Consider the following 24780-nt stretch of genomic DNA (forward strand, 5'->3'; position numbering starts at 1 on the left):
CGAATAGAAAATGTTAGAATGAAAGCCACAGTTACAGTGACAACGCAGCACTGGATTGGCAATGTTTGGAACCCCCATGGAAAATTAATAGCATACTGGCGATGCATGCATGTCACTGATTCATTTATTTAATGGACACTTGGACCACATTATTAAGATATCTGGGGTCCAACCACTGGGACAACAACCAGTCCCAATGAAAGGGTAAAACTGTTGCCTTACGATTACCCGTTTAACTAACACAGGCATGTCAGGATACTGACAGTGCTGTCAAATACTCTCTAGCGCTCGTGCAACCACACAGCTGCATAGGTTCTTATTTCAGAACAGTGTGCCCAGATTTATCTCTACATATTGTCAATAATTTATCTCACATATCCACAAAAGCAAAACGCTTGTGGCTACTTACTTATGCTAGATTTAGAATTTTCAAAGCTTATAAAACAAGCAATCATATTTAATATTTCTGTCAACATCTTACTAGGAATTCCTTACTTCCACATGAAATATGATTGTCCTAGATACAATGTAGCCTTGCTATGCTTGCAGTTTATTAAGAAAATAAAATGCTTTTACATCCCTGGTACAAATTAGTTTTTTTATCGTAAGAAACAGGTAGCTGTCTCAGATTCTGATATATTCTGGCTTCAGCGGAATATAGGTTGCACCTGAGTCCCCTTCCATAATCATAATTCATTCAATACTGCCATGCAAGTATAGCAAAGCAAGTTCAAGTAATACACATGAGAATGTCTCTATTCAATATGGAATGTGGGTATATTATTCAATATTTGTTCCATGTGGTGAAGTTACAAATGCACAGTTACACTTTTATAATTCATTGTAAAGGATTTTCTTATGTCAGAATAAAAAAAAAACATTGTGTGGTGATGGGGGAAACCTCTTTGCTGGTTACTGCTTAGTGTTTACTATTTACATTGTAGCTAAAAGGGATACACTAAACTACGCAAAATGTTCCCAGTTCTAATGGGGAGTTTTGATCAAGTCTCAAACAGGGATCAGATTCCTATGTATATAAGGTGTTTATCAATGGGATTTTCTTAACAACTAAGATGGCAAATCATATGATATGCTATAAATCCAACTAGGAATATTTTAATGATAACAAATGCAACTAAAAATGACCAAGGAGGAAAATGCTAATGCTAAGAAATAAAATAACATGAACTCTGTGTGAAATATCTCCAGTTCTAATTGTTTTATTCTATTTGTTACTTGGTATCTGTGTACACTATGTGATCAATTTCCTCCCTAAGTTGCCTTTTGACAGTAATAATAGCTTGCTGCAAGTGCTATTCTGTATTCAAGATCCCTAAAGGAAACCTGATGGACCCCAATATGGCAGTGGAGTCTATTAGGATTCATTGAGATCCTTTGTGACATCAGTCAGTAGATCCTGGGGTTCCAATATGAACAAAAGACTGTAAGATGATAAAGTCTTACCACCCTTTACCAATATAACTACCTATGAATATTTTTAATTGCATTTAAGTTTATATTGTAGTGTTACGAATTGTTGTTTTTGTTTAACTGGGATGTGTGAGTTATATGAAGAGCTGTTAGCAACAAGTGGTAAAAGGAAAGTCATTTTGATGTACATTGTTATGGTTTCTTTAGAGGTTTACATTTATTTGATGTTTGGAATAACCTGGGGTACTCCACTATTCCATATAGGAAAAATATCATACACCGTGTTGAAAAAAAAAAAAATAATAATCTGGAGGCATAACACAGTTTCCAAAGAAGAGGCCTTACAAAGAAGAAATCTCAGAGGAGTCTGTAAGGAATGTTGCAGCTGCAGAAATGTTTTTGGTGAAGCTCTACAGATATCCTAAGGGCACCTCAACCTTCACTGGAGGGCAGAGGATGAGTTGACGGGAAATAGGTTATCCTGAGCAGTGTAGGCTCAGAGTGCTTTAAATTCTGAGAGAATAATAGACACTGAGATGATGTGGTGACGTGGGAGTATCTTCAGCTTTAGGAGATATAAGCTATAGGCTATGAGAAATGTCAGCCATGTGGAAAACCAAAGTGGAATTCAGCACTGGGGAACACTATAACTGGGTTAGGGAGCAGATAAGGTAGGTTTCGGCCTGGGAAAACTAGTCACTATCATATAGTCAGAGAATGACTATGGTTTTATAAGCACTTGGAGGTTTTATTCAGGTACTTGGCAGAAAGTATCTCTATTGGGATGTTTGTAGGGTTAACTTTTGTACATTGTTTGCTGTGATTTGGTGTAGTGTAGTGGTTGGTGTAAGAGTGACAGTAACTTGTTGTCTGGAGGAGGATAGCCCTGACCAGTTTGGAGTTTTAAAACGTTCAGATGTGCCTGTGGTTTTATTCAGATGTATGTAAATGAAGAAAATATAATAATTATAAACATAATAATAATAATAATAATAAAACATCAAGAGTTTCTTCATGAGCAGGATCAACTTAATTGTATAAGAAAAACTAGAGTAGCCAAAGAGGGAAGCTCTAGGGGAACCCATTAATAGGAACAAGCACCAAGTACTACTAAGCCCACTCTCTGGGTTAGGGAGCAGATAAGGTAGGTTTCGGCCTGGGAAAACTAGTCACTATCATATAGTCAGAGAATGACTATGGTTTTATAAGCACTTGGAGGTGGATTGAGGTACTTGGCAGAAAGTATCTCTATTAGGATGTTTGTAGGGTTAACTTTTGTACATTTTGTACAAGTACTACTAAGCCCCCTTTCTGCAGGTGTAGCAGGGGAATCTGCTACCATCTTGCCCCAAAGATTACAGCTGATCACTGGGAGTTTCAGCCAGGGAATACTTTTCCAGTGTATTGAAAAGTGACCCTTTTAAGTAGGGATTGTCCTACCCTTTTATAGGAAAGCATTTTATATGGTATACATTTTTTATATTAATCTTAAGCATTGCATTAGAGAAAGCTACATAACCGACATAGCTTTATTTCTTATGTTTAATTTTACAGCCAAATAAAAAAATATGTATAAGTTTAATATGTTTAATTCTGTTTCATTCTTATGTATGTGTGAACAATTGCGTTTCGATGCACTTTAGATACATATACCTGTCTCCTGTGGGTGGAGGACGTACCTGGTATGGAGGAAAATAGGACATGTTCTACTGTGCCACAAACATTCTGTGTCATCAGCTTTGATAAATCTCAAGAGAGATGAATCTCTTTGTGAGTCCATCATATCTTCCACAGCTACAAATATTCTAAGATCAATCAGAAAATACTGTGACTCATTGGGGCAGATTTCGGTGATAAACGTAGATGAAGAAATTTGCAGCATTTGCGATTGTGACATGTTTTGGTGGCTTCTCAGGATCTCTAGTTTAACCCATCTAATCCCATCATTAGAATGTAACCTGAAAGGTTCATATTCTTTTTCAGGGACCCCTGCTTCTTTCAAATACCTAAGGATCGATTCCATTCTAAACCTCAGGACTAGAGATGAGCAAACTTTTGAAAAATTCGATTTGGCCGATTTGCCGAATTTTCCGGAAAAATTTGTTTCGAGATGAATTTATTTGCGGAAAATCTATAGTAAAAACTGCTATTTCTGACCTACAGAAAGCCTCAATGGAGGTGTAGAACACTTTGCTGTGCTCTAACACGCATATGGAGTGTGCTGGGGTAGTGAAATGATACTGTTATTCAGTATGACATGCAGATTACAGGCATCGCTAATAGAATCACTGCCGCAGAGCAGCACAATGACGGAGCCTGGAGGCGGCATCAGTATGAGGAGATCATCTAGTGGCTGAATGACACAGCGTGGAGGTGTTGGTCGCATGAGGAGACCATATAGTGGCTGAATGACACAGCGTGGAGGTGTTGGCAGCATGAGGAGACCATATAGTGGTTGAATGACACAGCGTGGAGGTGTTGGCAGCATGAGGAGACCATATAGTGGCTGAATAACACAGCATGGAGGTGTTTGCAGCATGAGGAGACCATATAGTGGCTGAATGACACAGCGTGGAGGTGTTTGCAGCATGAGGAGACCATATAGTGGCTGAATGACACAGCGTGGAGGTGTTCGCAGCATAAGGAGACCATATAGTGGCTGAATGATACAGCGTGGAGGTGTTGGCAGCATGAGGAGACCATATAGTGGTTGAATGACACAGCGTGGAGGTGTTGGCAGCATGAGGAGACCATATAGTGGCTGAATGACACAGCGTGGAGGTGTTGGCAGCATGAGGAGACCATATAGTGGCTGAATGACATAGCGTGGAGGTGTTGGCTGAAGCATGAGAAGACCATATAGTGTCTGAATGGTACAGCCTGGAGTTGGCAGAAGCATGAGGAGACCATTGAAATTTAAGAACCTTACATTTAAATGTAACATTTTGAAATTGAAATTGAGGATTTTGAAATTGATGTTTTAACTCCCAAGTTTTAGTGTCCCGGGCCCCGGCGTGTGGGTACAAAGGACTAAATCTAACAAGGAGTCACATGTCACATGACAGCGCAATGACAGAGCCTGGAAGTGACATCAGTATGAGGAGACCATATAGTGGCTGAATGACTGCCTGGAGTTTGTGGCAGCATGGGGAGACCATATAGAGTCTGAATGCCACAGCCTGGAGTTGTTTGAAGCATGAAGAGACCATTTAGTGTCTGAACGGCACAGTCTGGAGGTGGCTGAAGCATGAGGAGACCATATAGTGTCTGAATGGCACAGCCTGGAGTTGGCTGAAGCATGAGGATACCATATAGTGGCTGAATGGCACAGCCTGGAGTTGGCTAAAGCATGAGGAGACCATATAGTGTCTAAATGGCACAGCCTGGAGGTGGCTGAGGCATGAGGAGACCATATAGTGGCTGAATGAGACAGCCTGGAGGTGGCAGCATCAGGGGTCCTGAAAGTGACCGGTGACAGAATGGTGCGGTTGGTGGCAATACCAGTACCCGGTGACGAAGGTGGGTGAAAAAAGGTCTGATGCGGAGGAATGTTTGTAACTGGGGAGCAGAGCCTTAAATCTGTTTGGCACTATCTATATTTGTGAAGTGTTGGTGTTGCACCATGGTCAATCTACTCTCATGCATCAGGCATTGTTGGGTGGGAATCTTGGCTGATCCATGCCTGATTCATCTTCACAAAGGTCAGTCTCTCCACATTTTTCGTGGACAGATGAGTTCTCTTGGGGTGACTATGGCCCCCACTGCACTAAACAACCACTCTCAAGGCACACTACTGGCCGGGCAGGACAGCTTTTCCAGGGCAAAGTCTGCTAGTTGTGGCCACAAATCAAGTTTGGCTGACCAGAAGTCCAGCGGATCTTCAAGGTGTGTTGGCATGGGCATGTCAAGGTATGTCACCACCTGCTGGTTCAGGTCATGCTCCAGGTCTACCTGCTGCTGGTGAGTTGCTTCATTAAGTGGGTGAAGTAAGGTACTCATCAGCGACTGTAGACTTGGCTGCTGCTGTTGGAGCTGGTACTGCTCCTGCCACCCCACCCCTCCTCAGCAGCCATGGCAGTGGAAGGTGAGTGCAGGGGGCCCCCCGATTCAGACCTGCGAAAGGATGGCCGATGACGCCGATAGGCATCGGCCAACTGAATATATAGGATGCCTCTATAGTAGGTCACTTTGTCCTCCCTCTCAGTGGGTGTAAAAAAGGCTCCTATTTTGTAGTGGTAAGGAGGGTCCAATAAGGTGGAGATGCAGAAGTCATCTCCCTGCTGAATGGTGACATTTCGGCAGTCATTGCGCAAGCAAGTGAGCATGCATCGTGCCATTTGTGCAAGTGACTCGGAGGGACTCCTTGCCTCCATCTCCACTGCATACTGCCACGGTGGGTCTGGGTCCTCTGTTCCGCCTTCTTCATAACCCTCTAGCTCCTCTGGCTGCTCCTGCTCCTCCTTTCCTGTCAGATTACTAGAAAAAAATGCACATTTGGCAAAACCTAAACTGTTCTCCACTGTGCCCCTCCCCCTCCTACTACTCCAGTTCAGCCCCCACAGGGCTCATGTGGCCGTGAGATGCCGGTGTTGCAGGAAATTAAGCAGTGAAATTACGTTGTTCATCCCGCAATCCTGGCGACTTACTAATAATGTGGCTTCCTCAAAGGGCCTGAGCAAACGGCAGGTGTCACGTATGAGCTGCCACTGATTCACATTGAAGCTACACAGGGGAGTACCCCTATCCACTTGGATCATCAAGAAATTGGTGATGGCTTTTCTCTGTTCGTACAGTCGGTCCAACATATGGAGGGTGGAATTCCAACATGTGGCAACATCACAAATCAGACTATGTTGGGGGATACAGTTCTGATGCAGCAGCTGAAAGAGGGTGTGCTTTGCGGTGTATGAGTGGCTGAAGTGTATGCAAAGTTTCCTTCACATTGTTAGGATGTCTTGCAAATGGGGGAACACTTCAGGAACTACATGACGACCAGATTGAACACGTTTGGCATGCAGGTTGCATGGGTAAACCTTCCCAGTGGCAGCGCATGCAAGATGTTTTTCCCATTGTGAGTCACCATGGTTCCCATTTCCAGTTTTCGTGGAGTAAGCCATGCTCCGATTTCTTTACGATTGACTTTTAGCAGTTCCTCCCCTGTGTGACTCCATTTGCCAAGACAAACCATGTGAAAAACAGCGTGAGACTTAAGTGCCCTGCATGCATGGTATGCTGAAGGGCCACTATCAGGCCCGAGGGCTGATTATTAAAATCCTATATGTGTATTATAAATTATAACTGTGTGTGATGGATCATCCTGTCAGGATTCGGCAAGCTGGAGGTGGATCCTCTGTGTCAGAGAGGGATTGGCGTGGACCGTGTCGGTGGACCGGTTCTAAGTTGCTACTGGTTTTCACCAGAGCCCGCCACAAAGCGGGATGGTCTTGCAGCGGCGGTAGCAACCAGGTCGTATTCACCGGCAACGGCTCAACCTCTCTGACTGCTGAGATAGGCGCGGTACAAGGGATGAGACAAGAGCAAGGTCGGACGTAGCAGAAGGTCAGGGCAGGCAGCAAGCATCGTAGTCAGGGGCAACGGCAAGAGGTCTGGAACACTGACTAGGGATACACAAGGAACGCTTTCACTGGCACAATGGCAACAAGATCTGGCAAGGAAGTGCAGGGGAAGTGAGGTAATATAGGGAAGTGCACAGGTGAACACACTAATTAAAAACCATGCACCAATCATTGGCACACCGGCCCTTTAAATCGAAAAGAACCGGCGCACGCGCGCCCTAGGGAGCGGGGCTGCGCGCGCCGGGACAGCACAGACGGGGAGCAAGTCTGGTAGGCGGGTCGGGATGCGCACCGCGAGCGGGCACGTCCCGCATCGCGATTCGCATCCCGGCTAGGGACATTATCGCAGCGCACCCGGTCAGCGGGTCTGACCGGGGCGCTGCAAACAGGAGAACGCTGTGAGCGCTCCAAGACATGGGTGAGAGGTCATTCAGACTGTGGGTTTGTGTACTGCATTTTATTTATTGAAGTCAAAGGCTTTTTTGAAGTCATGCACTCTGGTCCCATCATATAATCAAACAGATAAGGGGCCATGAAGAGAGAAGACCCCCCTGGTGGGATCAGATGGGAGGGGGGAATGGAGTCTCCCTTCCAAAAAGGCAGATATATAGTATTTAAGAATGCTAGACTCAGTGTGTTCAATGCTGTGCAACAAGCTGAAGCCCATCCTAAGAACATCTGGAACTCACTGAAGGACTGCTATATCATCATGCTGTAAGAACTTCATGTTTTGTTTTCTGAACTTACCTTGCTAAACTCTTTCATATTTTTGTAACTTTGTCATTTGTTTCTGTATTTTAATATAGTCAGCACTGTGATACCTTTTATCAGATTAAATGTTTAATTAATCAGCTCTGGTCTTTGATCTCTAAAAATATGAGCTCACCTTTCTGAAGGCAGCTCTGGTGGAAACACGTTTATCTAAGGGTTAATTTGGTGACTTGCTGGGACTAGTAGTGGATACCCAGAGGTCTGGTGGCCTTAACCCTTGCACCATCACACTATCTCTAATGTCTTGGCTGGACCGATAGGGTGTGATCGTGACAACTGGTGGCAGCGTCGGGATATATTTAGAGATTTTTAGTGCTTGCTGGATTTTACCTGTAAGGAAATCTTAGCACTAAAAAAGAAATTGCATACATATTCTTGTGTGTAAATTCCAAAGACAGAGCTCAGTGCTGGTTTAAAAGACATACAAAAAGAGTGCAAGACAGTTCTGTCCTCCCCATCTCCTGTTTTACCTCCTCTGTCTCATCTGGGAAATATGGAGGCATATCACAAGCAGTCCAAGCTTGCACTGGAGCTAATGTGCCAAGAAAAGGACTTCCCTACTGCAGGAAAGAACAAGGAACAACTTATTGCTGATCTTGTGGAGTATGATGCCCGTGCAGAAGAGCTGAGTGACATGAGACAAAGTCCTACAGCTGGAACTGCCATCCAAGGACTGCTATCTCCTGGGGAATACAACATTACTCCCCAACGGGACAGTACTCCACATGAGGCCTAGGACTCTTATATGCGGACTGCCTTACAACACCTTGGGAATGTGGATGCCAATATGAAACTCCAACTGCTTCTCCAGTACCAAACTGCTGAGAGAGAGGCTCAGGCACGAGCCACAGAAAGAGAGGCCCAGGCACAAGCCGCAGAAAGAGAGGCCCAGGCACAAGACGCAGAAAGAGAGGCCCAGGCACAAGCCGCAGAAAGAGAGGCCCAGCAGAGGCATCAACTGGAGGTTCTGAGGCTGAGAGGGGATGCTTCATCCGCAGGGAGTGATGTGCAGGATCAAGGAGACCACAAACCCTGCTTGGAACATTTCCCGATGTTGGAGAAGGATGGTGATCTGGATGTGTTCCTGAGAAGATTTGAAAAGGTTTGCCGGCAGTTCCATCTACCTAAGGAACAGTGGGGACGATATCTAACCCCACACCTGCGAGGGAAAGCTCTGGATGTGTTTGCTTCGCTTCCCTCTGAATGTGACCAGGTCTATGAGGCAATAAAATCTGCCCTGCTAAAAAGTTTTAATCTGACTCCAGAGGCTTATCGAAAAAGATTTAGGACTTTGCAACAAAGCACCACAGAAAGCTGCACTGAACATGCAGGTCAGCTAAGGACTGCATTCAGGCAATGGACTGGGGGCCTACAAGTCACTACCTATGAGACCCTGGAGGACTTGATGGTCCTGAATCAGTTTCTCCAAACACCGAGCTTTGAAGCCAGAGAGTGGATTTTGGACCGCAAGCCCAAGACAGCCATGGAAGCAGAAGGACTAGGAGATGACTTTGCCAACAACCGGGTGCCAGCAGCAAAGCGTGGATCTGCACAAGCTGGAGCAAGTACCTGGAGGGGAGCCACACAGCCACAAAGCACCACCAGGTCAGCCGGGAAATTCTTGCCATCATTCCCAAAAGCAACAGGAGCTACATTGGGTCATGGGGACACCCGCCAATGTTACAGATGCAACAATATTGGGCACCTGAGTGCCACTTGCCCCAACAAAAAGAATTCTCCACCAGTAGCTGGAGGACACATAGCCGTTCTTCTGGTGTCCGGAGCGGTGGAGAAAAGAGCAGATAACCTGCAGAGTGTAACTGTGGGTGACCGGGTGACAGTGGGTTTGCGAGATTCTGCAGCCTCCTTTACCTTGGTGCGGCCTGAAGTGGTGGATACAGAGGACATCATCCCTGGAAGAACCATGGCTTTAAAAGGAATTGGAGGTGTGTGGCCTGCTGTGCCCATGGCCCGTGTGCACCTGGATTGGGGTACAGGCAAGGGTTTGCGGTAGGTGGGGGTCTCTGAGGACATCCCTGTTAATGTTCTGCTGGGGAATGATTTGGGTCGGATGCTCTGTCATTATGCTCCAGAGGACACTACCTGCACACCGGATGGGCTAGGAGAGAGCCCTGTTCATTCTGAGGTACTGTGCGAGACTTTGGGAGACACTGCAAGATGTGGAAACTGGGAGGGAGTGCAGGGGATTGATAATTGTTTACCTGTGACTGAACCAGTAATGTTTTCCAAAAGTGGAATGGGGTGTATTGTAAAATGTGGTGACAATGCATTGCCAATGCCAAAACCTAGTGGAGATGGGCTAGGGGGAGGTTGACATGTCCCTGGTGACATGTAAGGATGAGGGACCAGCAGTGAGTGATGTGTCCCAATCCTGTGAGCCTAAGGAGGAGGAGGGAAGGGGTGATAGCCCTGTGTATGATGCCTGTAACATTGTCATGTCTGGAACTGAGGGAGAGGAAGGTGGAGATGCTAGTTCACTTGGGGGAAATGTGCTCCCTGATGCCCAAAGATGGGGGAAGGGAAATGAGCATTTCCGGGAAGCTCTGCGCAGTGCCCCTTCCCTTGAAGGGCTGAGACAATGTGCTGAACATACAGGTGTTGACACAGATGGGCATCGGGTATATTGGGAAAATTATATCTTGTACTGGGAGTCCCTTTCCAAAGGCATGCTAGGGGCCCAGGAGAGAGAAAGGCAGTTAGTGGCTCCTAGGCAGTGCAGGAAAGAGCTGCTAAGGTTGGCCCATGAGACCCCCCTGGCAGGACATTTGGGAGTGGTCTATGCGGTCATAGAGAAGGAATGTCTAGCTGTGGTCTGGGCTTTGCAAAAATTACAGCCATACCTGTATGGCAGGGATTTTACTGTCATAACTGATCACAACCCTCTACATTGGTTGGACAGAGTGTCCGGTAACAATGGCACCTTGAAACAGATGCTAAAAACATTTGTAGAATAAGAGGGCAGAGACTGGGAAAAGTATTTACCCCATCTGTTATTCGCTTACAGGGAGGTACCCCAAGAATCTACAGGTTTCTCGCCCTTTGAATTATTATATGGTCACAAAGTGCGGGGACCCCAAGATTTAGTTAGGGAAGAATGGGAAGGGGGGCTACCTGCCCCTGAGACTTCTGTGGTGGAGTATGCTCTGAGATTCAGGGACAGGATGCAGACATTGACTGGGCTGGTACATGACAACCTCACAGCAGCACAGACCAGGCAGAAGTACTGGTATGATCGCAATGCAAGGGACCGGGTCTATGAAGTGGGACAGAAGGTAATGGTTCTGAACCCCATCAGGCAGAATAACTTGCAGGCTGCCTGGGAGGGTCCCTTCCCCATTCTGCAGCGCCTAGAACCCACCACATATGTAGTTGCTCTTGATGAGAAAGGTCAGAGGCAGAGACAGTACCACATTAATATGGCATACTATGACCCTGAGAAGGTGGTACTCAGTGTATGTAGTGCACCAGAGGAAGGGCTGGATAGTGATTCCCTACTAGACCTAGTGGAGGAAGCTAAGAGCCAAGGATCCCTTCAGGATGTGGAGATCAATCCACAGCTCTCAGATGAAAGGAGGAGGCAGCTAAATGAGGAAATAGGCCCCTTCAGTGCCATCTTTACCTGGGAATGTAGGGCCTGTGGTGTCAAGAAAAGAAATAGATGGTTAAGGGAGACAGTTTTATCAGCCTAGACAGGCAAAATCTCTCTGTCCCCATCTTAGGGGTGGTGTCAGACCCAAGGCCTGATTATTAAAATCCTATATGTGTATTTTAAATTATAACAGTGTGTGATGGATCATCCAAGACATGGATGAGAGGTCATTCAGACTGTGGGTTTGTGTATTGCATTTTATTGGGGGTCTGGCTGTTTGTTTACATTTCCTTTGAAGTCAAAGGCTTTTTTGAAGTCATGCACTCTGGTCCCATCATATAATCAAACAGATAAGGGCCAGGAAGAGGGGAGGGGGGAATGGAGTCTCCCTTCCAAAAAGGCAGATATATAATATTTAACAATGCTGTGCAACAAGCTGAAGACCATCCTAAGAACAGCTGGAACTCACTGAAGGACTGCAATATCATCATGCTGTAAGAACTTCATCTTTTGTTTTCTGAACTTGCCTTGCTAAACTCTTTCATATTTTTGTAACTGTATGTCATTTGTTTCTGTATTTTTATATAGTCAGCACTGTGATACCTTTTATCAGATTACATGTTTAATTAATCAGCTCTGGTCTTTGATCTCTAAATATATGAGCTCACCTTTCTGAAGGAGGCTCTGGTAAAACACGTTTATCTAAGGGTTAATTTGGTGACTTGCTAGGACTAGAGTGGATACCCAGAGGTTTGGCGGCTTTAACCCTTGCACCATCACACTCTCTCTAGCGTCTTAGCTGGACCAATAGGGTGTTATCATGACAGCCACTGAGACTTGTCTGGGCAGTGGAGACTGAGGACACGGTTGCGGATGAGGAGGCGGATTCGCACACTGTCACAGGACCAAGGGCATGAGAGCGTGGAGGAGGAAGCGGCATGACCTGTCCAAGTTGGTGTTGTGGCTGTGCAGGAGCCACATTCACCCAGTGAGCTGTAAAGGACATGTATTGTCCCTGACCATAGTTACAGCTCCAGACATCGGCGCTGCTGTGCTCTTCGGTACCCACCGACAGGCTCAAGGACTGGCCCACCTTCTCTTCCACAAAATTGTGCAGGGCTTTTACTGCCTTCTTCGCAAAGAATGACGGCTTGGCACTCTCCACCATGCTCGGCACAAGCCATCAGTTCTCTGAAAGGTGCAGAGTCCATCACTTGAAAAGGGAGGGACTGCAGCACCAGCAACTTAGACAGGAGCACATTCAGCTCCTGCGCCGTTGGATGAGTGGGCGCGTACTGTTGTCTCTTGGACATGGCTTCGCCGATGGATTGTTGGCGGAATGGCTGACTAAAAGTAGGAGGAGCAGAGGCATCTGGAGAGACAGAAGGAGGGTATGACACACAGCTTCCTTCGGCTGACGTGGTGAAGCCTTGGCTGGCTGAAATAGGGAGCATATGTTGATGCAGGGCTGTGGTGCCAAAATTGGGACCCTGGTCACGCTTCACCTTCTGCCGACATATCTTGCATGTGGCCTGCATGTGAACCTCCTTGATGCTTGATGAAAAACTGCCACACCGCCGAGTAGCTGATTTTCCCACCAACAGTCCGCACTAATTGACTTCTACTGCCACCGTCTCCAGGAACCCCTGTTCTGCTACCTCCTCTCCCGGGAAGGTAGACTGCTGCGAAGCAGGTGGTCTCCCCTGGGCACTTTTGGCTCTAGAATTTTCACTTCTGTCATCATGCTGACTGCCAACCATGGTACCACCTTGCTGGCTCAGCTGCTGCCTCACAGGCAACCTGCAACTTTCTTCTCCTAATGATGATGAAACCCCTTCTGCACCCGGCATTCAATTGTGATCGGCTTCATCATCATCAACAAGTGTCTGCACGTCACTGATGTCCTCCTCAAGTTCCTCAACAGAGTCTGCTTAAGGACCCTGAAAGCTGGCTACAACGCCTCCCACGTCAATCTCCTCATCACTACTTGCCTGCCTAGTGGAGTAAGTGGCATATATCTCCTCCACTTGTTGGCTGGGCAGTAGCTGTTGACTGTCCTCTATTAGATCATCCTCACTGAATTGTGGAGCTGAACCCACAGCATAAGATACTACTTTATGGGAGGGAAAAGCATAGGACAGAGGCAATGGGAGGAGAGGGACTGCTCTCGGGCCATGCCAACTGAGGGTTGTGTCTGAGGAACCCACCAACTGTTGACTGGGGGTTTCAGATGTCACTTGTAATGAAGTGGATAATCAATCGATTACGACAGATGGGTTGCTGGTCGAGACACGACCGCTAGCTGGTACCGGGAGCTCAGGCCTCTCACTGCGACTCCTGCTGCTACTCGCCCCTAGTCTGCTGCGACCTCTGCCTCCTTAATTTAGGCCTCAGCCACTCCTCTGTGCACGTCCTGGCATTTCTCTGCATGACATATGTAGTGCGAATATGAGGGGAATACAAAACGCTTCACTATGCTTAAACACGTATTTGTCAACAGCAGCAGGTGTTTACTTTTAACTGTTCTTTCACAGGATCTAGGCCCTTGACAGATTAACAGGTACAAAATAGTACATTAATTAGATTTAGGTATGTGTTATGCACTTATGAGGGCAGAAAAATGCGCTACAGTACACTTTGAAAAGTATCTGAGTACAACACCAGCCGGTGAGTACTTTTGCCTGGACTTTCACAGTATCTAGGCCCTTGAGAGATTAACAGGTACACCACTTAGATGTTGATATGTGGTATGCACTTATGAGTTCAGAAAAAAGCACTACTGTACGCTTCAAAAATTATTTGAGTAAATCACCAGCCGGTGATTAATTTTGGCTTTCCTTTCACAGTATGTAAGCCCTTGACAGATTAAAAGTTTAAAAATAGTACACTACTAGATGTAGGTATGTGGTATGCACTTATGAGGGCACAAAAATGCGCTACAGTTCGCAAAAAAATAATTCGCCCACAACACCAGCAGTACACAACAATGCTGCAGCACACAGTCACTGTGTACTAAACCCAAAATTGCAAAAAGACTCTCTCTCAAATACTATTAGGAATGGACATGGATATGTATGGATTATACCGTCTACAGACTAATATAACCAGCAGACCAGTTGTTGTGGAACAAAGACACAGATTTGCCCTAAAAAAATTATTTCTCCCTCCTCTGAAAACATTTCTGCAACTGAGGCAACAGACAGCTCCTTGCCCCTCTCTACCATGCTGTTCACAGTGACTGAGGGTTTAATCGTTGCAGTAAGAATTCATTTCTGTGCAAAAATGCTGTGCTCTTTGTCCTACAGAAGCTGAGGCGACTAAGAGGTGAATAGCTGCTGCAAAAAGCTTTTCTGTGTAACACACACAGCGATGTCCATCCTATCTCTCTGCAGTGTAATGAATGACAAGCCGCAAAATGGCTGCCGATTATATAGGGCTGTGACATCTCAGGGGTGACTGGCTGCTTATAGGCTTCATCCTGCATGTGATTCAGGGTCATCCCGCCTACTTGCCTTCCCGACTTCCCCGCGTTCCTTGCCCCATTTCCTCACATGTGGATCTGCCATTTTAGATGCCTTGGAGCCTGGACCGCAGTAAATTGAGTTTAATGATGCGATTTGCTCGATTGAATCACCTCGATATTCGCATTTGTTGCTAATCTAATTTTTCATGAAATTCGTAACGAATTTGGGTTCGCCAGCTTCGATTTGCTCATCTCTACTGATGAAATATACTTTGTCAACTTTCAATTTTTTTGCATGCCATTGATAGGGGTCTAAGTGAGTCTGATCTGTCTTAGATTGACAGAATTGGTGTTCTCAAATCGAACATCCTCCCTGATTTTCTTTACTTTTTTAGGTATATGCATGACTCACCAACAATGATTTTTAGCATCATGCAATCCCAGTGATCAGTTGAACAGTAAATAATTTCTTGAGGCAGTAACTAGCATATTTGGCTTATAATCATCCCATGTAAAAGGTCTTTTATCTTGCCTTCTAAAGATAGTGGGGGAGATTTATCAAAACCTGTGCAAAGGATAAGTTGCCAAGTTGCCCATAGCAACCAATCAGATTGCTTCTTTCATTTTACAGAGGCCTTGTTAAAAATGAAAGAAGCGATCTGATTGGTTGCTATGGGCAACTGGGCAACTTTTCCTCTGGACAGGTTTTGATAAATCTCCCCCATTGAGATTACAGCTGTTAAGTGACCCTACAAAATGGGTAGGGTCATGCTACTGTGAGGGTGCATTGGCATATGGAAAATAAATAAAAAAAATACACGTAAAAGGCTTTTGAAAACATTAGATATACTAACAATCTATTTTAAAAAAAAAGGCCATTGGCAAGGGCCCGTCAGGTAGTTACTTTTAGTCTGTTGAGATGTCAGATCACATAAAAAATTTCAGTCAGTCATGACATTCTGAAAAGCTATGAGTACCTACTGTATGTATACTAGATGTCACACTTATCTTGCATTTATAATAACCATAGATTATAAGATCCATAACCATTTTAATTTATATAAAGTTGTGACCAAATTTTAATAACTGTAAGTGTTTAAAATATGAAACAAAATATTATCTTTAATTTACTACCTGAAGAAAGCATCAGAATTACTTGAAGAAAGCATCAGAATTAATGTGTGCATGTGAGGCCAGCAGAACCCCTGGTCCCAAGCCAGTGCAGGTTTGCACCAGGCAGGATGGAACCGTAGGAACATAATCGGGGAGATTTATCAAAGCCTGTGCAGAGGTAAAGTTGTCCAGTTGCCCATAGCAACCAATCAGATAGCTTCTTTAATTTTTCACAGGCCTTCCTAAAAATGAAAGAAGCATGCTGATTGGTTGCTACGGGCAACTGGGCAAGTTTTACTTTGCACAGGTTTTGATATATTTCCCCCATCTCTCAATTGACTTTCTACTCAATGTCATTACAGGGGTGACATACAGTCATATTGGGTTATTGTATCTGACAGATGGCCTAGTTAACCAAGGGTAATATATTTGCCAAAGATTATCAGTGCTTTAGCCTTTTCCCCAGTATACTCCTGACTGACATAAAAAAACAGGGGTACTCTATTGACTGCACATGCTTGGTACTCTAGATGTTTATATGTATAGTGTACAGTTGATTTTCTTAGTATCATGTATGTGGGAGACATGTGTTTCATATAACTAGTAACTACAGTTACCTGACTGCCTTAGATATTTAGTTTTGACATATTGTATTGGTGGTTTGTGATGATTGTTAGAGCAAAGTACACATACACCTACCACCTTTATGCCATACTGTATACACTGCTATGTCTTCCCTAATGATGTCACCTTTACCCAGTGATAGAAATACGTTAGGAGTACGGTGGGAGTGAATAGTTTTTGTTTGTCGTTTGTTGGAATGTCTTAATAATTTGATGATTTAATAAGTGCAGCATTCCTTAAGTGAAAAGATAGATTCTTCTACAATCACCAACTTTGCTGTAAATAATTACAATAAAAGTTAAGTTTAATGCACCTTCCAATTTTTTTTCACTTGAATAGTGAATATTAAAAGGCAATGTTTATCATCTCCTAATGGTTTTATGTGTGCTTTTTTAAGGGTGAAAAGGGGGAAAAAGGAGAAAATGGACATGCTGGTCTTCAAGGGAAAGATGTAAGTTGATTCCATATAATTTTTATTAATATACATATATATATATATATATATATATATATATATATATATATATATATACATACAGTGGGGATCAAAAGTTTGGGCACCCCAGGTAAAAAATGTTGTGCATAAAGAAGCCAAGGAAAGATGGAAAAATCTCCAAAAGGCATCAAATTACAGATTAGACATTCTTATAATATGTCAACAAAAGTTAGATTTTATTTCTATCATTTACACTTTCAAAATAACAGAAAACAAAAAAAATGGCGTCTGCAAAAGTTCGGGCACCCTGCAAAATTTATAGCATGCACTGCCCCCTTTGCAAAGCTGAGACCTGCCAGTGTCATGGATTGTTCTCAATCATCATCTGAGAAGACCAGGTGATGTCAATCTCAAAGGTTTTAAATGCCCAGACTCATCTGACCTTGCCCCAACAATCAGCACCATGGGTTCTTCTAATCAGTTGTCTAGAAATCTGAAACAGAAAATAGTTGACGCTAAGAAAGCTGGAGAAGGCTATAAGAAAATAGCAAAACATTTTCAGATGGCAGTCATTTAAGAAATGGTAGTCATCAGGAACAGTGGAAGTTAAAGCAAGATCTGGAAGACCAAGAATAATAATATCAGACAGAACAGCTCGCAGGATTGTGAGAAAAACAATTCAAAACCCACGTTTGACTGCACAATCCCTCCAGAAAGATCTGTCAGACACTGGAGTTATGGTACACTATTCCACTATAAAGAGATAATTGTACAAATATGGTCTTCATGGAAGAGTCATCAGGAGAAAACCTCTTCTATGTCCTCACCACATAAATCAGTGTTTGAACTTTGCAAATGAACATATAGACAAGCCTGATGCATTTTGGAAACAAGTTCTGTGGACCGATGAGGTTAAAATGGAACTTTTTGGCCGGAATGAGCAAAGGTACGTTTGGAGAAGAAGGGAAACAGAATTTAATGAAAAGAACCTCTGTCCAACTGCTAAGCATGGGGGGTGGATCAATCATGCTTTGGGGTTGTATTGCAGCCAGTGGCTCAGGGAACATCTCACGAGTAGAAGGAAAAATTGATTCAATAAAATTTCAGCAAATTTTGGATGCTAACTTGATGCCATCTGTGAAAAAGCTGAAGTTAAAGAGAGGATGGCTTCTACAAATGGATAATGATCCTAAACACACCTCGAAATCCATGGGGGATTACATCCAGGGGAGTAAACTGAAGGTTTTCCCATGTATTTCACGATCTCCTGCCCCCAACATAATTGAAAATCTATGGATAGACCTTAAAAGAGCAGTGCGTGACAGACAGCCCAGAAATCTCAAAAAACTGTAAGACTTTTGAAAGGAAGAATGGGCAAAAATACATCAAACAGGAATTGAAAGACTGACTGGCTGGCTACAAAAAGCGTTTACAAGCTGTGATACTTGCCAAAGGGGGCAGTACAAGATATTAACTCTGCAGGGTGCCCAAACTTTTGCAGACACCATTTTTTTGTTTTCTGTTATTTTAAAAGTTTAAATGATGGAAATAAAATCTAACTTTTGTTGACATATTATAAGAATGTAATTTGATGCCTTTTAGAGATTTTTCATCATTCCTTGGCTTCTTTATGCACATTAATTCACATTTTTACCTGGGGTGCCCAAACTTTTGATCCCCACTGTATATATGTATATAATTTGTACATTATTGTTCAGATAACCTGCCTTATCAAATGGCATTAGTCAGCTATCAGCCATGAGGATATCAGTAGTAACTCTATGAATGTAACTTTACTTTCAGAATGCAAAATAATGATAGTGACCTGTCAGAAGATATACCAATTTGACATTTCTGCTATGTCTGCAAGTTTATATGTGCAGGAATTTATGCATTTCTTTCAGCTTTTAGACAGTTCTGTAACACTTATAAGAAAGGCTTTTTGTGCACTGCATTGTTACACTGTATGCACAGTTTGGTTATACCATTAAAAACCACCTGCTTAATATTGGGTTGGCTCCCCTTGTGCTACCAAAACAACTGTAACCCACCAAGACATTGACTCCACAAGTCCTGTACTGATGTCCTGTGGTATCTGGCACCAGATCCTGTAGGTCATGTAAGTTGCATTGTGGGCCTCCATGAATTTGACTTTTTTTGTTTTTGTAGCACATTCAACAAATGCCAAGATCTGGGAAATTTGGTGGAGAAGTCAACACCCTAAACTCTTTTTCATGTTTCTCAAACCATTCATAAACTATTCTTGCAGTGCGCCAATGCACATTATCCTGTTAAAAGCCTGTCACCACGAAGGTGCATACTAGTCATTTCATGTTACAGATAAACTGTTGATTTGTTGTGGAACGCTGTTTTTGCGCTGCGGGGGGCGGCCATGCCCCTTGTGACTGTCATGGCCATGCCCCCTCAATGCAAGTAAATGGGAGGGGGCGTGGCTGCTGTCACGCCCCCTCCCATTGACTTGCATTGAGGGGGCATGGCCATGACAGTCACGAAGGGCATGACCACCCCGCAGCGAGAAAACAGCGTTTGGAATATTTAGTTCCTAACACTGGCCAGTGGAGTGCCCCTTTAAAAAGATAATCTGTAAATAAATCCCCAATCTCAAATGCAGAAACAAGTGACTCTACTACAAGTTTTGAGATTTGAAGCGTTGTTCTACTTTTCTGAAACCTCAGGACAATCTGCAACACATCGTTGCCAAAATCCATATGGTTTGGTGTCAGTTTATCAATGCTGATTGTCTAGTGAAGTACTGTGGCTAGTTTCCTCAGCCAATCCATTACATGTGGTATTACCCTTAGGGCCCATGCACACTATGAAATATCCGCCCAGATAAAATCCAGGTGGAGATGGGCAGAGTTTCCATGAGCAGCAGGAATTAGGGCTATGGTCTTCGTGGACATTAAGCACCGTCCTCATTGATGGCAGATTCTAGAATCTGCAGAGTGCACAGAGCAGCAGAATCCCATTGAAAACAATAGAAGGCTTCTGTAAGCACAATTCCGCCCTGGATTTCTCTAGGCAGAAATTTCATAGTGTCAATGGGCCCTATCTGTACCATAAGGCTGGGTTCACACTACAGAATCTCTGGGCAGAATTTCTGCCAGAGATGTAGCTGGCGGCACTAAGACCACACGGACTGCATTGCCATCCCCATAGACGGAAATGCATTTCTGGTTGGATCTTTTGGGAGATCTACTCAGAAATGCATTGACATCTATAGGAACGGTTATGCAGTCCACGCAGTCCTAGTGCCGCCGGCTTGATCTCCGGCAGAAATTGTGCCCAGAAATTCCACAGTGTGAACCCAGCCTAAGTGCTTTAATGCACCTGTGTACGTAACCAAAGGATGTGTCCCATTGATCTCAGTGATATATCACTATAAACCGTTCTAGAAATATGTCCTATTTATTCTAGTCTAAGTGCTCCTTAAAAGTCAATAAAAGCAAAGATTATTTTAGCAATGTTAATAACAGATTAGATTGACTTAAAGAGGTTCTCAATTAGAAAGCTCTTTAGTAGCTAAATGTCTTGTCTTCTGGTTGTCATGGCTACATCTAGATATCTACGTGGACTCAGATGTTCATACAGTAATGGCAATTCATCATGTGATTGTATTTTATTACTGACTGTAGAGTCAGGTGCACTATCCTCCTGACTCTAAAACCAGTAATGTTTGCACGTGTGAAGAAATAGACATCTGGATGGATTTACTCAGTGACTAATAAATGCATCATAGATGTGTGAACTTTATCATGTAATTTTTTTTCTTTTATTTCTTTAAACCATCACAGCATAAAAAGAGCATCATATTCATTAGAAATGTCTGGATGCCTAGGAACTACTGTGCATGCAACCGTGTGCAGACCCACAAACATTATTGTGCAGGCATCTAGTGAGCCCTTTATACAGTATACTGGTTATGGGTGCTTTCAATTTTGTGGAATGTACCCCAAAGTTCTCTCTCTACTTAGGGACGTCAATAATTATGTGCATCCATACTGGGATAAGCCCTGAACAGATCCCAGTGTTAAAGGGGTACTACCGTGGAAAACTTTTTTTTTTATCAACTGGTGCCAGAAAGTTAAACAGATTTGTAAATGACTTCTATTAAAAAAATCGTAATCCTTCCAGTACTTTTTAGGGGCTGTATACTACAGAGGAAATGTTTATCTTTTTGGATTTCTCTTATGTCACGACCACAGTGCTCTCTGCTGATCTCTGCTGTCTACTTTAGGAACTGTCCAGAGCAGCATATGTTTGCTATGGGGATATTCTCCTGCTCTTGACAGTTCCTAAAATGAACAGCAGAGGTCAGCAGAGAGCACTGTGGTTGTGACATAAGAGAAATTCCAAAAATATAAACATTTCCTCTGTAGTATACAGCCCCAAAAAAGTACTGGAAGGATTAAGATTTTTTAATAGAAGTCATTTACAAATCTGTTTAACTTTCTGGAACCAGTTGATTAGAAAAAAAAAAGTTTTCAATGGTAGTACCCCTTTAAGTCTGCTACCAAGACAACTTTTTATAGTATTTTAAATGAAATATTTATCTTAGATTTTTGGCATTACAAACATAAGCAAGATCAATCCATCTCTATCATGCACTGATCCCGGTATCAAGCTATTTATTACCATACTATATTAAAATCTACTTTCTGGCTAGAGGTCTTTCTGGCCATTCCCCTTTATTACTTTACTAGCTAAGTACCTGGCATTGTTCTATTTAACTACCTAAACCTTGTGGGAAAAGGAAAACATTACTCTTCAGGAGACGGGAAAAGCTGTGTGGCACGCATTCTGTATACAAAAGGTGATTTTTTTAGTCTCCTGGAGCCCCAGCACTGATAGGCTACTCATCGTCCAAGCACTTTCCACTGCAGCAGAGCTGCCATACCCTTTCCCTGCACCTGCACTGATGTGCTTTCTCCCCCTTAGTGTTCTCTTAGCCCTGCACTGAATGGGACATTATTGACAGGTCAGTCCATCTAAGGGCCTTATTGATCGACCACTCCATCCAAGTCTACAGCTATTAAAATACATAGACTCCTTTTAAATACTCCTAGAATGCTACTAAGGCATTTGGACACATTGAATGGGCTTACCTGTAGGTGGTGTTGTCCAAAATGGGACTTGAGACTACGTATCTCAAGTGGATTAAACTATATACATCTATATAATCTATACACCTCTGAATTTAAGAATAAGGAGGAATTATATGCTATCAGAACCTTCCTGTTTTTAGTAGAGGTACTAGGCATTGATATCCACTGTCACCCCTAATATTCAGTCTGGCCATAGATCCACTAGCTGCCATCTGTAGGGCTCAAATTAGGCATGGCATGGCAAATTAGAGGAAAAGATTGTGCGATACATGAATGATATACAGTTCCTTGCAGATAACACAATTTCTCTTCATGTGCTATCTCAGATATAGAGGAATTTGTAGTCTTTTATGTCATCACTAAAAATGGGTCTAATACAGTTGCTCTACTAATTGATTATCCAAGAAACTTTTGACCTAGATACCTCTTAATTGTGCCTCTTCTTTCAAATGTTTGGGTATTACTAGGGAGGTACTGAATTGCAATAAAATAACTGTTGTTGTTGTTATTATTATTATTATTATCAACAACATCAAATTTAAGGCATAATTGGAGCCAAGTAGAGTGCAGCTATCTGTGGTGGGCCTTATCAATCTTACAAAGATGACATGACTGCTGCAGAATTAACCCCTTGGGGATGGAGGGTTTTTGCACTTTCGTTTTTCCTCATTACCTTTTAAAAATCATAACCCTCCCAATTTTGTACCTAAAAATCCATGAGGGCTTATATTTTGTGCCACCAATTCTACTTTGTAATGACATCAGTCATTTTACCCAAAAATCTACAGGAAAAAGAAAAAAATAATAAATCATTGTGCCACAAAATTGAAGAAAAAATGCCATTTTGTGATTTTTGGGGGCTTCCGTTTCTACCCAGTACTTTTGTATTGATCAGACTTTTTGATAGCTTTTGATTCATTTTTTCATGATATAAAAAATGACCAAAAATACGCCATTTTGGAGTTTGGAATTTTTTTGCACGTACGCCATTGACCGTGCGGTTTAATTAACGATATATTTTTATAATCTGGACATTTCCGCACGCGGCAATACTACAAATGTTTATTTTTATTTACACAGTTTTTTTCTATGGGAAAAGGGGGTGATTCAAACTTTTATTAGGGAAGGGGTTAAATGATCTTTATTCACTTCTTTTTTTTTTTTTTTGCAATGTTATAGCTCCCATAGGGGGCTATAACACTGCACACACTGATCTTTCAGAAAACCATTGATCAATGATTCTGCCGCTTGACTGCTCATGCCTTAATCTCAGGCACTGAGCAGTCATTCGGCGATCGGACAACAGTAGGCAGGTAAGGGCACCCTCCTGCTGTCCTACAGCTGTTCGGGATGCTGCGATTTCGCCGCAGCGATCCTGAACAGCCCACTGAGCTAACCGGCATTGATTTACTTTTCACTTTTGATGCGGCGTTCAACTTTGAATGCCGCGTCTAAAGGGTTAATAGCACACGGCACCGCAATCAGTGCCGAGCGCTATTAGCCACAGGTCCCGGCCATTATTAGAGGCTGGGCCCGACCCACTATGACGGCCCCGCGTTATAGAACAGGAGTGGTCGAAGGGCGTACATATATGCCCTCCATGCCCAACTGGTTAAAGGGTTAGTCCGGTCAAAAAAAATAAAACATTTTTTATCAATCAACTGATGCCAGAAAAACTGATTTGTAACTTACTTCTATTTAAAAATCTTAATCCTTCCAGTACTTATCAGCTGATGTATGCTCCAAAGGAAGCTCCTTTACTTTTGAATTTCTTTTCAGTCTGACAACAGTGCTCTCTGCTGACACCTTTGTCCATGTCAGGAACTGTCCAGAGCAGGATATATTTGCTATGGAGATTTTCTCTTGCTCTGGACAGTTCCTGACATAGACAGAGGTGTCAGCAAAGAGCACTGTGGTCAGACAGAAATTAAATTCAAAATGAAAAGAACTTCCTGTGGAGCATACAGCAGCTGTTAAGTACTGGAAGGATTAATATTTTTTAATAGAAGTAATTTACAAATCTGTTTAACTTTCTGGCAATAGTTGATTAAAAAAAAAGTTTTTCCACCAGAGTACCCTTTTAATAAACTGGCTAAACTTCAAATGTCAAAAGAGGATGGGGGTTTGGGGATCCCGAAGCTCAAGGCATACTTTCTGAAGGTTCAGTTACAGCACTTACATCTCCTTTGAAACACCATGTTTTAATGGTAGGGTTTTATAAACCATTAGAGGCCAACAGATTTTAGACCAAGATAAAGGAGAAAAGTGGCCCAAAACCTTTGAGTTTACCTGTGCCTGGGCTGAAAAAACTAAAAACAACTAACTTTAACTCACCTTTCTACGTTCTCCCGTTGCACCGGTATCGGCGTCCCATTCATCCAGCGCTGCTTGGCTACTCCCTGCTTTTTATGCTTGGAACATAACACTGTGGTCAGCGTCTCGCCAGCTGCAGTGATTTCCCGCCTAGGCCGGTGATAGGCTGAGCGCACTGTCATGAAAGGAGCTCCGACCGGCACCTTACATGACAGTGGCTCAGCCTATCACCTGCCGAGGCAGGACATTGCTGTGGTTGGTGATACGCTGACCACAGTCAGACTTTCTGAGGCTAAGAAGCAGGGAGCCGAGCAGTG

General features: G+C 43.3%; 1 protein-coding gene across 6 annotated transcripts in view; it reads left to right on the top strand.

The window, feature by feature from the left end:
- Positions 1-24780, top strand: part of COL19A1 (collagen type XIX alpha 1 chain) — a 1011804-nt gene that overhangs the window by 345344 nt on the left and 641680 nt on the right. For all 6 annotated transcript variants that reach the window (XM_056565831.1, XM_056565835.1, XM_056565834.1 and 3 more), the window contains exon 13: positions 16986-17039. In XM_056565831.1, coding sequence (XP_056421806.1) covers positions 16986-17039 — 54 coding nt within the window. The remainder of the gene's footprint in view (positions 1-16985; positions 17040-24780) is intronic.

This window comes from Hyla sarda, chromosome 3, assembly GCF_029499605.1.
Source record: "Hyla sarda isolate aHylSar1 chromosome 3, aHylSar1.hap1, whole genome shotgun sequence".
In the NCBI taxonomy this organism is placed as follows: Eukaryota; Metazoa; Chordata; class Amphibia; order Anura; family Hylidae; genus Hyla; species Hyla sarda.